Here is a 17,920-nt window from a genome sequence, read left to right as displayed (position 1 = left end):
TGAGCAAAGGAGCTCAGGGACAGTGCCCAGGCCTTCAGTTCAAGCCCTAGGACTGGCACATTCTGAAGTTTTTAGGTATAAAGTCCTGCAGTGCACATAAATGGTTCAGAAATAAGGCAAAATAGGATATAATGCTGACAGCAGGGAATCTGGATCATGTACATATAGGCATTCTTTCTTCATTTTTAAGAGAATAGCTTTTTAAAGGCTTCAACAGAATAACAAGCTCAAAAGAAAAGCAGACTTTCACAATTCAAGAAAACTCTCCAGACCTTATTTTGAAATCAAAAGCCCAGAACACAATTCTGTTTTGTACAGATTGCCTCAGGCTGTCATGAAATGAAAACAGGCCCCTGTATAAAAAGAAATTTTGTGAGATAAACCAAGCATTCACCACACCACACAAGTGTGTGTAGACATAAATCTACCATAAATTCACTCATTTACAGCTCTCCTGTAATATAGCTCCATAATAAATTTATAAGCATATATAAAGTAAACTCCCAGCTAGATGCTGGTGGCTCACACGCATAATCCTACTCAGTAGGCTGAGATCTGAGGATCATGGTTCAAAGCCAGCCCAGGTAGGAAACTCCATTAAGAATTATATCTCCAACAAACCCCTCAAAAAAGCCAGAAATGAGCTGGGCACTGGTGGCTCACACCTGTAATCCTAGCTATTCAGGAGGCTGAGATCTAAGGATCATGGTTCAAAACCAGCCTGAGCAGGAAAGAGTGTGAGATTCTTATCTCCAATAAACCACTCAGAAAACTGGAAATGGTGCTGTGGCTTAAGTGCTAGAGCACTAGCTTTGAGCTGAAGAGCTGAGCCCAAGTCCAGCTGAAGAGTGCAGGTCCAGAGTTCAAGCCCCATAACAACAACAACAAAAGCCAGAAGTAGTACTGTAGCTCAAGTGCTAGAGCACTCACCTTGAGCAAAAAGAAACTCAGGGCCCCAAGCCCAAAGTTCAAACCCCAGGGCCAGCAAAAAATAAATTAAATTTTAAAAAATCCTAGTGGGCTAGGAAGGTGGCTCAGTGTTAAGAGTGCTTGCCTTGCATGTATGAGGCCCTGGGTTCGATTCCTCAGCACCACATAAACAGAAAAAGCCCAAAGTGGGGCTGTGGCACAAAGTGGTAGAGCACTAGCCTTGAGCTGAAGAACTGAGGGACAGTGCCCAGAGTTCAGGCCCCACAACTGAAGGAAAAAAAAAAATCCTAGCTCTAATTACATGCCTATCAGACAATCTTTTTGTTTTTGTTTTTTGGTTGGTTGTGGGGCTGGAACTCTGGGCCTGAGCGCTGCCCCTGCACTCTTCAGCTCAAGGCGAGCGCTCTACCACTTCAGCCACAGAGCCACTTCTGGTTTTTGAGTGGTTTATTGGAGATAAGAGTCTCATGGACTTTCTTGCCTGGGCTAGCTTTGAACCCCAATCCTCAGATCTCAGCCTCCTGGTAGCTAGGATTATAAGCATAAGCCACCAGCGCCCGGCTTCAGACAATCTTTGAAGGGTCCCTAGCATCCAATTGTTAAGAGAACGCTGAACAGCAAACATGAGTGTTTATTTGTGGAAAATTCATATGAAAATACAAAAAGGTCTAGAAGGTCAAAGCAAATCTTTATATTTTTCCAAGATTTACTACAAGATACCAAAACTTACTTTATGCTGCAATAACAGGAAATCATGGCACTGGTACAAGAATAAAGAAGTCAGGTATGATGGTGCACAGCTATAATCCCAGCACTCTGGAAGCTGAGGAAGGAGGATTTGAGGTCAGGCCTAGACTATGCTACACAGTGAGACCCTGTGGCAAGATACCAGCAAAATATACAAAGCAAAACTTAACAAAAGAATAAAGAGACTGGGCTGGGAAGGTGGTTCAGTGGTAGAGCGCTTGCCTTGCATGCATGAGGTCCTGCGTTCGATTCCTCAGCACCACATAAGCAGAAAAAAAAAAGCCGGAAGTGGCACTGTGGCTCAAGTGGTAGGGCACTAGCCTTGAGCTGAAGTGCCCAGGCCCAGAGTTCAGGTCCCACGACCAGACCAAATAAATAAATAAATAAAGAGACCAAGGGAGAAAGATCATCACATCTGGCATGTTTGTGTGAACCTACAGTGCAGCTACGGGGGGGGGGGGGGGGGGGGAGGCAGCAGGAGCAGCGAATGAGTCTAGAGGTTCAGGCCTAATCTGGAAAATAAAGAGACCCCCTATCTCAAAAGGGAGAAAGAGCAAAGTTGTGTTTCCTGGCTGTCATGAGGAAAGCAGCCTCCTATAACTCAGGCTCCTCCCACTACCATGACAGTCTGCCTCAACACAGACCCAAAGCAATGGATCCAGCTGACACTAGACTGGACTGAAGCATGTCAAGCTGATCTGGCTAATGTTGGCCAAACTAGTCTTGAGGTTAAGATCCTCCTGCCTTTACCTCCTGAGTACCTGGGATTACAGGTGTGTGAAATGCAATTCCTACACCACATGTTGAGCAACTGGTATTTAACATGGAGCTCAGCACTTATCCCCTTATGTGTCCTTCATAGCATCTGTGAGAGCAGAGTGAAGCAAGCAACTGGACTATGAGTTGTACTATGGAGAAGGCACCAATAGTCAGTGAGGAACTGAGGCACTCAGATCAACTCACAAAACCTGAACTAAGAAATAGACTAGGGCTGGGAAGGTGGCTCAGTGGTAGAGCGCTTGCCTTGCATGCATGAGGCCCTGGGTTCGATTCCTCAGCACCACATAAGCAAAAAGAAAAAAGCCGGAAGTGGCGCTGTGGCTCAAGTGGTAGAGCGCTAGCCTTGAGCTGAAGAACTGAGGGACAGCACCCAGGCCCAGAGTTCAGGCCCCACAACCGGACCCCCCCCCCCAAAAAAAAAAAAGAAAGAAAAAAATAGAGAACTAGATCCTTCTCAGTCAGGCTTGAGATGAGGCCATATCACCACTACCATCATCACTGCAGCCTGCAAAAGACACAGCGCCAGGGTTGGGAAGGTGGCTCAGTGGTAGAGTGCTTGCCTTGTATGCTTGAGGCCCTGGGTTTAATTCCTCAGCACCACATATGCAGAAAAAGCCGGAAGTGGTGCTGTGGCTCAAGTGGTAGAGTGTTAGCCTTGAGCTAAAGAGCTGAGGGACAGCGCCCAGACTGAGAGTTCAACACCCACAACCAACAACAACAAAAACGACACAGCTCTAAAGGACCCACAAGGCACATCTTGATTCCTGATCACAGAAAGTGGGAGATAATAAATGCGTCTCTATATCATAGGTAGACTAAAAAGAGAGAGATATACAGACAGAGACAGAGAGAGAGCAAGAACACAGAAGAACCACATATACAGCTACAAGATGAATAAGAAATTTTTTCTTTTTGTCAGTCCTGGGGCTTGAACTTTGGGCCTGTACACTGTCCTTGAGATCCTTTTCAGTCAAGGCTAGCACTCTACCAGTTGAGCCACAGTACCATTTCCAGCTTTTTCTGTGATTAATTGAAGATAAGAGTCTCATGGACTTTCCTGCCCAGGCTGGCTTTGAACCACGATCCTCAGATCTCAGCATCCTGAGTAGCTACAGTTACAGGTGTGAGCCATTGGCACCTGGCAAACTTTTTTTTTGTGTGTCGGTTATGGGGCTTGAACTCGGCCTGGAAGCTGTCCCTGAGCAATTCAGATCAAGGTGAGCACTCTACCTCTTGAGCCTCAGCGCCACTTCCAGTTTTCTGATGGTTAACTGGAGATAAGTGTCTGCTTTTAACTGTGTTCCTCAGATCTCAGCCTCCTGAGTAGATAGGATTACAGGTGTGAGGCACCCTTGCCCCGCCTGGCATTTTCTATAAATAGTGTTAAGTCATGCAGAAAAAGGAAACTCATACAAGAAACCCTCTCCATGAATAAAAATTAACTAAAAAATGGAGCACAGACCTAAAAGTAAGCTAACACTGTATATTTTCTAGAAAAACACAGAAGATCCTAATAACCTTAGTTTTGGTAGAGTTCTCAAATATGACACAACAGCATCAAGTATGAAAGAAAAAAAATGACAAATTAGATGGTATCAATTCTTTTTAAGTCAACAAACTTTGCTGGGTGCTGGTGGCTCATGCCTGTAATCCTAGCTACTCAGGAGGCTGAGATCTGAGGATCGCAGTTCAAAGCCAACCTGGGCAGGAAAGTCTGTGAAACTCTTATCTCCAATAAACCACCAGAAAACCGCAAGTGGCACTGTAGCTCAAGTGGTAGAGCACTAGCCTTGAGCTGAAAAGCTGAGGGACAGTGCTTAGGACCAGAGTTCAAGCCGCAAAAATGACCAAAAAAAAAAAAAAAAAAAGATTACAAACTTTTACTCTAAAAGACAAGTCACAGCCTGAGAGGAAGTATTTGCAAAATACATCTGTCAAAACACTGAAAACCGCCGGGCGCTGGTGGCTCACGCCTGTAATCCTAGCTACTCAGGAGGCTGAGATCTGAGGATCGCGGAGCAAAGCCAGCCCGGGCAGGAGAGACCGTGAGACTCCTATCTCCAATAAACCACCAGAAAACCGGAAGTGGCGCTGTAGCTCAAGTGGTAGAGCGCTCACCTTGAGCTGAAGAGCTGAGGGACAGTGCCCAGGCCCAGAGTTCAAGCCCCACGACCGACAAAAAAACAAAACAAAACACTGAAAACCTTCAATGCAATTTAATGATCAATTTTTTTTTAATGGGCAAAAGACTTGAAACAACCACTTTCTCTAGGTGGATAACAAACACAATAAAAAAATGTTCATCATAGCTGTTTGAGAAATGCAAATTAAAGCCAGATTTAGGCATGCAAGGCAGTGGCTCAAAAAGGTTCTACCATACCAAGTATTGGCTAGGATGCAGAGGAACAGAAACTTTCACTGTTGTAGAGGATGCAGTACAACCAGTTTGGAGAAAGGTTGGGCAGTTTCATAAAAAGATAAACATACTCCTGCCCTATGACCCAGACATTCCACTCCCAGGAATTAATTCAAGAGAAATGAAAGCATACATCCAAGCTAGGCATGGTGGTGTACACCTGTAATCCCAGTGAAGCTAAGGCTAAAGGATCTCACATTTAAGGCCAGTCTGGGCTACATAGGAAAATAAGAGACCCAACTCAAAAGAAAACAAAACAAAAACAAAAAAGGCATACATCTACTCAAAGACTTGTACAGACTTGTCCTTAGCTGCTTAGTTGTTGATCTGTAGTTTATCCCAGGGCCTCAGGCATGCAAGGCAAGCGCTCTACCACTGAGCCACCTTCCCAGCATTGATTTGTAGTTTATCTTGAACTGGAAACCCAAATTCTCATCAGCAGGAAAACTGAAAACAAACTGTGTAAATGCGCAACATTTCAAATTATGCTGCAAGAAACCAAAGTCACTTGGCCAAACAGTACATAGTGAATAATTCAACTTGTCTAAAATTGCTGAAAATACAACTGATTGCAAATATAGGAACTTTTGAGATAATGGATATCTTCATTCTGATATTGGTAGTGGAGGTTATGTCACATAACAAATCAAAGCCTAGGGGCTGGGGCTTTAGCCCAGTGGAAGGGCGCCCGCCCGGCGTGCGCAAGGCCCTGGTTCCAGTCCTGGGGAAAAAAAAAAATCAAAGCCTATCAATGCATACATTATGAATGGATGTGGTTTACTGTATCAATTATATCTCAATTAACACTTATAGTCCCAGCTACTCAGTTGGCTGACAGGCCAACCCCTTCAGCCCAGGAGTTCAAGGCCAGACGCAGGGAGTACACACTGAAGACAAAAGAAAATTTATTAAGGAAAAAAATTCCCAGAAGGTGGCGCTGTCACCTCCTATGTGGTCTCTTGGGCCTTGGGAGCTAGCTCCTCTGGAATTGGGTCAGGCCTTGCAGAAGGGTAAATTAACTAGAAAGCCCTGGGAAGAGGCCCCTGAGGTCAGAAATGACGAGGAGAGGTGATGGCAGTTAGGACTGACTTCACTTCCTTCCACCATCCCCAAACATGACACTTATCCTTCCATGTACTGCTGCTTTCTGCTTCTAGACACCAGATCTTCCACAGGCTGGAGTCTCATTTAATGAACATGAAGTGCCTTTTCTGACTACCTTGGCTAAATTAATTCCTACCTCTCACCCTGTCCTGAAGTCACTTGCTGTATTTTTTTCTGCTTTATTTTCTTCACTGCATGTACCACAATTAGAAGCCATTTGGTAACTTTCTTGTTTTTTTTTTTTTTTTTTTTTTTGCTGGTCATAGGGCTTGAACTCTGGGCTTGGGCGCTGTCCCTCAGCTTTTCAGCTCAAGGCTAGCACTCTACCACTTGAGCCACAGCACCACTGCCAGTTTTTTCTGCTTATGTGGTGCTGAGGAATTGAACCCAGGGCCTCATGCATGCAAGACAAGCACTCTACCACTGAGCCACCTTCCCAGCCCCTTTCTTGTATTTTATTTTATTTTTGGGTAGGTTGTGGGGCTTGAACTCTGGGCCTGAGCGCTGTCCCTCAGCTCTACAGCTCAAGGCTAGCGATCTACCACTTGAGCCACAGCACCACTTCTAGCTTTTTGCTGGTTAACTGGAGGCAAGAATCTCATGGAATTTCCTGTCTGAGCTGGCTTCAAACTGCGATCCTCAGATCTCAGCTTGCTGAGTCATTAGGATTACAGGCGTGAGCCACTGGTGTCCTGCTTCCCAGGCTCAGTCTTCAGAGCAATCTCGACTTGCAAGAATTCACCATTCTTCAGACCAGCATCAATCCAGTCTGAGGACAGTATTCCCAGGGTCTAACTGCCTTCCACTAGATGGAAGAGTATGTACTTTACATGTACAGGTCCTGGATTCAATTCCAGCACCAAAAAAAAAAAAAAAGTTCTCACTACCAAAACGAGCCCTGAACCTCCTCTAATACACAGGACACAAATAAGTGCTGAATAAATTCACGACTTGAAGGCAAGGGTGAGCCGAGGGTCCATGTTTTTAACCACTGAGCTGTCAACGCCTCTTCTATCTTGGGGAGGCCTGGGGTTGGGCTGGAGGCATTGTGAGTCATAGCTAGTACACAGTTGCTGAGTGGTTCAGAGATGTGGTCAAACCTGGGACAGCAGCTTGGCACCCCAACCCATCTTCCAGGTGAGGCACACAAGCTGCAGATGTTGGGGAATGGTTCTCTGGGCCTTGCTGGATGAGGATTCCAGAGATGGGAATCCAGTTCCCTCAACTAGATGGGGTGCCTGGGAGGGTACTATCCAGCCTCTGCCCAGCTGTGAGGAGTATGTGTTGAATTAAGGAAGGCGCAGTGGAGGTAACCCTGCCCATTATTTCTCTTTTCTATTTCTCTTTTCCCCTCCATGGACAATAGAAGCAGCTCCTATTCTCATACAATAGAAACAGCCCTTACTAAGAGTGGTGTGAATAGACCAACAGAGAGAATGAAACTTGTCTATTTGCTATCTGGACTTCAGATCCCTTTTGGGTGTGGTCTGCTTAGAACAACAGTTAAACGGTGTGCACAGCACTTGTTTCTTGGAACCCTAAGCAATCCTAAGGTCTTGGCAAAGGTTCATGCCCCAGGATGTCACTACATTTGTCTTCCCAGCTGGAAGAAAGATATTCAAGGAATATCCTTGAAGGCAAAAACAGGTTATGTTGTTCAGATCAGGGTCTGCCAGGGATCAGGTTCAGGTTCAAAGTTGTCAAATAACTGAATGATGGGAGTGATCTTATTGCTGGTTATATTAGACATCCCACAATACTCTGCAGGCTCCCTATCTAACCTTGACTTTGGAATCCTCCCCAATAGAATGAAGAATCTGATGAGCTTGCCTGTTTGAGCACAAGGTGCGGTGAGGGGGCATGGCTCAAGGGATAGAACACAAGGTGCCCAGGTACATCCTTCTAGCTTCCTCTTGTGCTAAACCCAGGACCAACTCTACCCAAATTCTTCCACACATATGGAACACAAAACTCACCCGTATCTCCTATTACCCATGCCCATTGCAGCTAGACAAATCCTCCTTTACAAATCTACTTATCTTTACTACTGGTCTTTCTTCACCCAGGACCCTGTCCAAGGGCAGCTGCAATCCTAGTTTTGTTTTGGTTTTTGTTTTTTCCATTTTGAAGTTTATTGCTGATCCTGGGGCTTGAATTCAGCACCTGGGCACTGTTCTTGTGCTTCTTTTTGTTCAAGGTTAGCACCTCTTATCACCTCAGCTACAGATCCACTTCTTGCTTTTTAAATTTAAAAAAAATTTTTTTTTAGTTTATTGCAGATAAAAGTCTCATAGACTGCTGAGTCGGGCTTTGAGCAACCCTCCTCAGATCTTAGCCTCCTGAGTATTACAAGCTAGGATTCTAAGCCTGAGCCACCAGCACCCAGAAATGGACTTTATTTCTTCCCTCTAAATTATGGCATATTCTACCTAGCACACAAACAGCTCATGATGCAATCACAGTACTACTTGTTCACCTGTAAGTCTAACCTTACTTTTTTTTTTTTTGGGGGGGGGTGGTTCCTGGGACTTGAATACTGGGCCTTTTGCTCAAGTCTATTGCTCTACCACTTGAGCCACAGCTCCACTCCTAGCTCTTCTGTGATTAATGGATATTGTTAGTCTCAAAGACTTTCCTGCCCAGGCTGTCTTCAAACTGTTATCCTTAGCTTTCAGCCTCCTGAGTAGTTAGGATTACAGGCTTAAGCCATCTGTGCCTGTTTTGTTTTTCTCTCTGCGTGTGTGTGTGTGTGTGTGTGTGTGTGTGTGTGTGTGTGTGTTTGACTAGTACTTGGGTACTGGTACTCAGGGCCTGGGTTCTGTCCAGTAGCTGTTTTGCTCAAGGCTGACGCTGTACTTGAGCCACAGCTCCACTTCTAGCTTTTTTTTGCTGCTTAACAGGAGGTAGGAGTCTCATGGAACTTCTTGCCTGGGCTGAATTCGAATTGAGCTCCTCAGATCTCAGCTTCCTGAGTTGCTAGGATTACAGGCGTGAGCCACTGGCGCCCTGCCGGGTGCTAGATCTCTGACTTTATCTGTACCCAGGGTCTGACTCCCCAAAGGGGTCTTTGGGCAAGCTTGAGCGACAGGGTTGGCTGATCATCTACTTAACCCGGGCCTTGGCTTAGCAAAGGGGGGGCGGGCTGCTGACCCAGGACCATTTACTGCTCCAGCCGTCAGCCTCGGGCTCACCGGCATCTCTGAGGACACCGGGTGCAGCCTTTTGTGACCGCCCCCCTCCCTCCTCCTTCCATCCCCGCAGCTCCGCCGACAAGGCCCCGCCCATCACTCCTCGCCCTGGAGGCCTTCGAGTGCCTGGCTTGGAGCCAAGCGGCCGGCCGCCTGTGGGAACAGCTGCGGCAGTTCTGGGCGGACCACTTCTCGCGCCGTTTCCGGCCGCGCCGGCCTCCGCTGCGCCGCATCTCGTCCATGTCCACCTTCTACCTGCTGGACCACCGCACGCGCCAGGCCGAGCTGGGCCTGAGCTACGGCGCGCCGCGCACGCGCCTCAGCGACGAGGCGTTCGTGTTCCGCGGGGGCCGCTGGGCCGCCGAGGGTCAGCTGACCCAGGCGCGGCCGCCACCAGCGCCGCCGACCCTCTCCAACTGGAAGCCGGCGCAGGTGCAGCGCACCAAGAGCCAGGTGCTGTTGGAGGAAAACAACTACCTGAAGCTGCAGCAGGAACTGCTCATGGACATGCTGACTGAGACCACGGCGCGCATGCACCTGCTGGAGAAGAAGCTCGACCCCGACGTCAGCCCCGCCGCCGCGGCGCGCGCCTGGCAGAGGAAGATGCGCAAGCGCGAAAACGCCAACGGCGTGCTCATGATCCAGCCGCGAGCGCTGGAGTCGCGGTGACGTAATAAAGAGCCCCGTGAGGCGCACGCGCGTCTCGCCCCTCGCCCCGGGGGTGGTAGTTGGAACGTCTAGGCTGCAGTGCGCATGCGGGTGAGGGCGGGGCGGCCTGCTCTGCAGGGACTGGGCCGGACCCTCGGGTGCGGCGGCGGTGGGCTGGTGACGCTGACCTTAGGGTCGGATGAGAGGGGGTGGTGTGCGCGTGCGCGTGCGTGCTCGCGCCCCTCCACGGGAGCCTAGCGCGCCACGCGAGTGGGGCGGTACGGGGCGGGTGGCTAGCGATGGCTGCACTTGGTTTCCTGCCGCAGGGAAGGGAGGGTGAAGTGGGCTGGGTCGGGATCCTCTTTGCTTTGTGCCTGGAGACACCTGAGGGTTGTTAGTTAGAGCCTTGGAGTTCCCGACCCCTGCGAGATCTTTCCGGCCTGGACGGAAGCCGTCCCGGGACCTCGCGGGGTGCAGCGGCTCACGCCTGTAAGCGTAGCTGCTCTGGAGGCTGAGGTCTGGGGATCACAGAGGTTCCCAGCCCGCCTGGGCGCCAAGAGTCCCTGGCTCTCATCTCCGTGTGTCCACTCACAAAGCCAGAAGGGGAGCTCTGGCTCCACTGGTGGGAGTTCCAGCCTGGAGGGGAAAAGCCAAGGGACTGACCGTGCCCGGGCCTACCGCCCAAGTATCAACACACACACACACACACACACACACACACACACACACACACACACACACACACACACACACACACACACACACACACACACGTGTGGTAAATCCTGCAGGGCTTGGACCACTTTTCTGGGACTACCTGTGGAAGAAGAATGTGTGTTCTTTGTCCATCTTGACTTGCTTTTAGGAATAAAGCAGGGGTTACTAAGCCACTATTGACCCATTAAATCAAGACACTATTTTTTTTTTTCTTTTGTCGGTCATGGGGCCTGAACTCTGGGCCTGAGCGCTGACAGCTCTTCAGCTCAAGGCGAGTGCTCTACCATTTGAGCCACAGCGCCACTTCCGGTTTTCTGGTGGCTCATTGGAGATAAGAGTCTCATGGAGCTTCCTGCCCAGGCTGGCTTTGAACTCAGATCTCAGCCTCCTTGAGTAGCTAGGATTTGCAGGCGTGAGCCACCGGCACCCGGCTGTTTTGATATTTTAGTAATGTGTTTACATAACTCATTGTTATAAATGCTGTGAAATAAAATTTCCTTTAGAACTAAGAAATGGCTCTTGGGAATTTCTCGCTTCTAGAAGCTGAGCCATCTGGCATTTATGATGCCAAGTGGAAGCGGAAGGTGCCCCTCAGATGGGGGCTGGGCCCAAGCCAATGCCCACAGCTGTACCTTGGCAGCCAGGGCTGATGGTCCAGATGGCTCAGCTGCAAGTAGCTTGGCTGGGGGCTCTGCTTCCAGGCACATTGGGCCATGTCATCACCGTGTGCTTCAGTGGAAGTGATCATGAGAGTGCTGAGCCTGACATCACTCATCAGGAGCCCTGAGGAACCCAGCCAGTGCAGCAGCAGCAGCAGCGGCAGCTGGCCTCCATCTTCACAGAAAACAGATGTGGGAGTGTATCCAGAACCAGCGGGACTCAGCTCTGTGAGTGTTGCAATGAGATGCAGAAACCGTGCAGAATTTCATACAGATTGATTCGCCTAACCCAGAAGTTCGCCTTGCAATGTGAAAATCTACTGGTCCTGGTAGGGCTCACACTTGTAATCCTAGCTACTCTGGAGGCTGAGATTTGAGGATTGCTCTTCAAAGCCAGCCTGAGCAGTACCAGCACAAACACAAAACAACAAAAGTTGAAAATCATTTCTGATGACTAAATTGTGAGAGGAATCCATTGTGAATAGCTGCATTGCATCCTAGGGCCATGGAAGAGTTTCACTGAGGTGGTGTAGAGTTTGGGGCTGGCAAGTGTTTGTGTGACCTCCATATACCAGCTGGTTTTTGTTTTGTTTGTCAGTCATGGGGCTTGAACTCAGGGCCTGGGCACTGTCCCTGAACTTTTCCCCTCAAAGCTAGCGCTCTACCACTTTGAGCTAAGTTCCACTACCAGTTTTCTTAGTTAATTGGAGATGAGTCTCACAACCTTTCCTGCCCAGGCTGGCTTTGAACTGCGATCCTCAGATCTCAGCCTCTTGAGTAGCTAGGATTACAGGCGTGAGCCACCAGCACCCGACTTGATGTTATTTTTAGTTAATAGAATGAAGTATTTTTCTTTCTTTTTGGTCCGTCATGGGGCTTGAACTCTGGGCCTGGGCACTGTCCCTCAGCTCTTCAGCTCAAGGCTAGTGCTCTATCACTTGAGCTACAGTGCCACTTCCGGTTTTCTAAAGGTTTATTGGAGATAGGAGTCTCACGGTCTTTCCTGCCGGGGCTGGCTTTGAACCGCTATCCTCAGATCTCAGCCTCCTGATTAGCTAGGATTACAGGCGTGAGCCACTGGCGCCAGTATTTTTCTTTAAAAAAAAAGTATTTTTCTTAAAAAACAGAAATTAGAGCATAAGGGGCTGGGAAGGTGACTCAGCAGTAGAGCACTTGCCTTGCATGCTTGAGGCCCTGGGTTCTATTCCTCAGCACCACATAAGCAAAAAGAAAAAAGCCAGAAGTGGCGCTGTGGCTCAAGTGGTAGAGCGCTAGCCTTGAGCTGAAGAGCTGAGGGACAGCGCCCAGGCCCAGAGTTCAGGCTCCACGACAGGACCCCCCCCCCCAAAAAAAAAAAAAGAAATTAGAGCATAAGGGCTCATGCCAGTAATCCCAGCTACTCAGGAGGTGGAGAGTAGACTGAATCACAGTTACCAGTCTAGGCAAAAAGTTATTTGCAAGGGCTGGGAAGGTGGCTCAGTGGTAGAGCGCTTGTCTTGCATGCCTGAGGCCCTGGGTTCGATTCCTCAGCACCACATAAGCAAAAAGAAAAAGGCCGGAAGTGGCGCTGTGGCTCAAGTGGTAGAGTGCTAGCCTTGAGCAAAAGAAGCTCAGGAACAGTGCCTGGGCCCTGAGTTCAGGCCCCACGACTAGACCCCCCCCCAAAAAAAAAAAACAAAAGTTATTTGCAAGATGCCATCTAAGATCTGGGAAGGTGGCTCAGTGGTGGAGTGCTTGCCTAACATGCATGAAGCTCTGGGTTCGATTCCTCAGTACCACATAAACAGAAAAGGCCAGAAGTGGTGCTGTGGCTCAAGTGGTAGAGTGCTAGCCTTGAGCAAAAGAAGCTCAGGAACAGTGCCCGGGCCCTGAGTTCAAACTCCAGGACTGCAAAAAAAAAAAAAGGAAATGAGAGAGGAATTAGAACAAAACATTAGGGGGGAAATCAAGTACAGATGGCACTAATAAGAGAAACATACTCAGTGAGGGTCGTGGGACTTGAACTCTGGGCCTGGGCGCTGTCCCTCAGCTCTTCAGCTCAAGGCGAGCGCTCTACCACTTGAGCTACAGCGCCACTTCCAATTTTCTGGTGGTTTATTGGAGATAGGAGTCTCACGGTCTCTCCTGCCCGGGCTGGCTTTGAACCGCGATCCTCAGATCTCAGCCTCCTGAGTAGCTAGGATTACAGGCGTGAGCCACCAGCGCCCGGCGAGAGTTATTACTTTTGGGTGATAAAAAGTGTCTTGAAACTACACTGGTCATAGTTGCACAATGTTGTAAATGCACTAAAAGCCACTGAATATTTTTTAAAAGGTTACAACAATAATAAAAATAAGGAATTGGAAGGTGTTCCACATAAAAAAAGTAGAAATATGCGGCAAGGCAAAATTCATAAAGGTGATCCAATAATACTTAAAATGTGCAGAATGTTGTTTGGGCCAGCTTACTTGCAAATAGCCACTAAGAGAAGACAAGCAGCAGCTAGCCCGGGCAGCTCCAGACAGCGAGGGCAGAAGCGCTGGAGCGCACCGCACGCATGCGCGCTGTTCAAAGGCACTTAACAGGGCCCAGATGAAATGGGGCACGATGGTATTTTTGAGAAATGTTTGACTTAGTTCTTTCTGCTGGGGAATTTTTCTCCCTGGCTTTACCCCCTGTCTCTGGTAGCCAAGCTCGGCCCCGCGAGAGGCAGCCCAAGGGATAGAAGAAAGGATTGTGGCTGCCCATCCCCCCTCCGCCAAAGAACTCGATCCCCAAATGCTGGAGGGGAACCCTATTCCACTGCTGGTGGGAACGTACACTAATACAACCACTTTGGAAAGCAGTCTGGAGGTACCCCAGAAAGCTAAATATAGACCTCCTCTACCACCCAGACATACCACTCCTAGGCATGTATCCTGAGCAACAGGAGCCAGGATACAAGGACACATACCACCCCCCACCCCCCATGTTCACTGCAGCACTGTTCACAGTAGCCAAAATATGGAAACAACCCAGATGCCCCACTACTGATGAGTGGATCCCAAAACTGTACTACCTATATACAATGGGATATTATGCAGCCATTAGAAAGGACAAAATAATGGCATTCACAGGGAAATGGATGGAACTAGAAAAAAAAATCTTTTTTTTTTTTTGTCGGTCGTGGGGGCTGAACTCTGGGTCTGGGTGCTGTGCCTCAGCTTTTCAGCTCAAGGCTAGTGCCCTACCACTTGAGCCACAGCACCACTTCCAGCTTTTTTCTGCCTATGTGGTGCTGAGGAATCGAACTCAGGGCCTCATGCATGCAAGGCAAACACTACCACTGAGCCAACTTCCAGCACCCTAGAAAAAATCATTTTGAGCTGGGTGCCAGTGGCTCACCCCTCTAATTAACTACTCAGGAGGCTAAGATCTGAGGATCTTGGTTCAAAGCCATCCCGGACAGAAAAGTCCGTGAGACTCTTTATCTCCAATAAAAATCACTAGAAAACTGGAAGTGACACTGTGGCTCAAGCGGTAGAGCGCTTGTCTTGAGCTGAAGAGTGCAGGGACAGCGCCCAAGCCCAGAGTTCAAGCCCCATGACTGACTGAAAAGAAAAAATCATTTTGAGTGAGGTAAACCAAGAACAAAGAGAACGGCACATGGTTTCCCTGATGTGTGGATGTTAAATACAAAATATAAAGCCCCGAGAAACAAAGGACCTCCACTCATCCTGTCATATCATTACTAAATGACCCCGCGTGGTGAGCACATACATGGTATATATGCGCATATCTGAAGGAAGCTAGGAGGAGGACACAGAATCAGAGGGAAACGGGAAAACATACAACAGAGGGGCTCATCAGCTGCTCTGGACATAAATGAAAATGAATGAAGCAACTCAAGGGCAGTGATGGGAGGGAGGGAATGAGAGGAACAACTAACACTAAGCAGAAGGAAAGAAATGTACATACCACCTGTATTGTCAAGACTCACAGAATTCCCAAACTTTATAGACCACAATAATGACAATTTGCCTCATGAAAGTTAGAATGTGCTTGTGACTTTAAGTATCACTGTCTCACAATACTGTGAAATTTGTGTAAGTTATGTAATCACTTAATCACAATACAATTATATAAAAAAATTCTACCCAGAACTTTCTGGAGAAGTATATTTGTTTTTTTTTAATTTTATTGCTTGTCTTTTATTTATTAGCGTGTATTAATAGTACAGCAAAAGAGTGGGTTTTACGATATTTTCATGTGTTCTGTGATCACATCCACCCAATCAGCCCATTGTGGCCTCTCTCTTCTTTCCCCTCTCCTGCTGGGGAAATTGAGGCTTGAGGAGGAAGGTCAAAAAGTTTGCATTAAAGCTAGGCACTGGTGGCTCACTCCTGATATCCTAGCCACTCAGGAGGCTGAGATCTGAGGAAAGTCTGTGAGACTTTTATTTTTTTTTTTTGGTGGGGTGCAGTCTGACAGCTTGAACCAGGGGCCTGAGCACTGTCCCTAAGTTCTTTTGCTCAAAACTAGCACTCTGCTACTTGACCCATAGCTCCACTTCTTAGTCTTATTGGTGATTAATTGGAAAAGTCCCTGAGACTCTTATCTCCAATTAACTACCAGAAAAACTGGAAGTAGAATTGTGACTCAAGTTGTAGAGCACTAGCCTTGAACAAAAAAGCTCAAAGCCTAAGCCCTGAGTTCAAGCCCTAAGACTGGCAAACACACATACACACACACCAAGCCCCAAGGGTGTCTACTAAATTATGAAGGAACAGATTATTCCAACCACGGAGAACAAAATCTTCCAGAGAATAAAGAAAGAACATTACTAAGTCCTGTCCAGTGAACCTTGATGGCCAACCCAGGTAAGAATACCTCATCAGGCCCATCGCAGAAAAGAAAACAGCAATTGAATTGGAATTCAGTAACAAAGAAGGAATGTATCATCACTACCAATTATTTGCAAACCAAATTCAGCAGTGACTTAAAATGGCAGTGGTCCTGTCCAGGTTGAATTTATCCTAAGGATACAAAGATTATAGTGTTAGAAAAAGCAGAAATAACATAGAGTAAAAGAAAAAAAACACATAAAAGTCTCAAATAAAATGATTAGATAAAAATCATTATCTGGGCACCAGTAGCTCAAGCCTGTGACCCTAGCTAGTTAGCAGGCTGATAAGACCTAAGGATGTTGGTTCAAAGCCAGCTCATGCAGATAAATCTGTGATCCTTAACATTCATTATTACTGAAATCTATACTGAGGGCTGGAATGTAGCTCTGTAGCAAAGTGCTTGCCTAGCAAGTGCCACATCCTAAGTTCAATCCTCAATACCAAAGGGAAAAGACAAGAAAGTACTGTTAAAAAAAATGAGGGGCTGGGAATGTGGCTTAGTGGTAAAGTGCTTGCTTAGCATGCATGAAGCTCTGGGTTCCATTCCTCAGTACCACATACACAGAAAAAGCTAGAAGAAGTTGCACTGTGGCTCAAGTGGTAGAACTCTAGCCTTGAGCACAAAGAGACTAAGGGACAGAGCCCAGGCCCTGAGTTCAGGCTGCAGGGCACTCAAGACAACATCAAAAAACCTATTTTATCTTTTATGTATCTTACCATCTTGAATGCAAAATCAAATTCATTATTTGTGTGTGTATCTGTGTGTGTACCAATCCTGAGACTTGAACTCAGGGCACTGTTCTTAAGATTTTTTTCCCCCCTCAAAACTAGCATTCTACCACTTGAGCCACAGCTCTGCTTCTGGATTTTTTGTGATTAATTGGAGATGAGTCTTATAAACCTCCCTGCTTTGTGAGGCTTCAAATTGTGATCCTTAGCTCTTAGTCTCCTGAGAAGCTAAGATTATAGACATGAGTCTTGGCTGCCCAACTTTTCATACAGTGCCTTAGAATGTCCTTAGGCCTGGCCACCTGCTAATAACTCTCTCTCTTCTCCCAGCCTTAGCTCCTAACCTTCTAGATCACCACACAGACTACCTACAGAAGCCAGGCCAGTCAGATAACACCAAACGTGTACTTGATCCAAATAACACAAGCTGATAACTGTGTAAAGCTGGAACTTTAAGAGCAAGATTTCCAAAGCCCTTACCATGCCTTGATGCAATGTCACAGAGGAAACTGGTGATAATATTCGTCAACCACTTTGAAGGCACTAACCAGGAAAGTTTCAACCTGATTCACCTCTCCAGGCTCCCCCCGGGGGAGAAGGGAGAGGAGGAGGGGACTGCGGAGAGCATGGAAATCTGGCGCCCTCTGCTGGCCACACCATGCACCAGCCAGTTTCTTTGCACTGGTAGAATGCAGGGGTGGGTTGGTTGGTTGTCGCTGCTGCTGCTGCTGCTGCTGCTGCTGCTGCTGCTGCTGCTGCTGCCCCCCTTCTCTTGTTTCTCCTCCTCCCTCCCTCCCCGCCACCTCTTCCTGCTCCCCTCCTTCTCCTTCCTCTCCCTTTGGTCTATCATCCTAGCTACTCAGGAGGCTGAGATCTGAGGATCATGGTTCAGAGTGCCTGCTCAGGCAGGAAAAGTCAGATTTTTTTTTTTTTTTTCTGGTCCTAGGGCTTAAGCTTATGACCTGGTCTCAAGGCTAGCACTCTACCACTAAGCCACATTCCCAGCACTAGTAAGACTCTTTATCTTCAATTAACCTCCAAAAAGCCAGAAGTGGAGGTGGCTCAAATGGAAGAGTACCAGCCTTGAGAATAAAAGCTAAGGAGAGCACAAGGCTCTGAGTTCAAGACCCTGTACAG

The 17,920-nt window shown here is 47.6% G+C and overlaps 1 protein-coding gene across 7 annotated transcripts; it reads left to right on the top strand.

Moving 5' to 3' along the window:
• The first annotated feature begins 7,085 nt into the window (after positions 1-7,085).
• Positions 7,086-9,892, top strand: Cby3 (chibby family member 3). 7 transcript variants are annotated; one of them, XM_069993822.1, is made up of 4 exons: positions 7,086-7,114; positions 7,785-7,869; positions 8,247-8,455; positions 9,239-9,892. In XM_069993822.1, the coding sequence occupies exons 3-4, from the start codon at positions 8,425-8,427 to the stop codon at positions 9,832-9,834; spliced, it is 627 nt and encodes a 208-aa protein (XP_069849923.1). In that variant the 5' UTR covers positions 7,086-7,114; positions 7,785-7,869; positions 8,247-8,424; the 3' UTR covers positions 9,835-9,892. The 7 variants fall into 7 exon arrangements, 5 of the variants coding, with proteins under 5 accessions (XP_069849923.1, XP_069849926.1, XP_069849924.1 ...); XM_069993823.1 differs by having other exon boundaries at positions 7,103-7,286; positions 7,785-7,822; XM_069993821.1 differs by having other exon boundaries at positions 7,103-7,286.
• The last annotated feature ends 8,028 nt before the right edge of the window (positions 9,893-17,920 follow it).

Source organism: Dipodomys merriami, unplaced genomic scaffold, assembly GCF_024711535.1.
Source record: "Dipodomys merriami isolate MVZ:Mamm:240054 unplaced genomic scaffold, mDipMer1.0.p SCAF_44, whole genome shotgun sequence".
NCBI lineage: Eukaryota > Metazoa > Chordata > Mammalia > Rodentia > Heteromyidae > Dipodomys > Dipodomys merriami.
This window is presented reverse-complemented; position numbering and strand designations above follow the sequence as displayed.

Coding starts and splice junctions, on each gene's coding strand:
- Cby3 (XM_069993822.1), top strand. CDS start 8,425: ATGATGCAATCACAGTACTACTTGTTCACCT. Junction 8,456..9,238: donor ACAGTACTACTTGTTCACCT/GTAAGTCTAACC, acceptor CCATCCCCGCAG/CTCCGCCGACAAGGCCCCGC.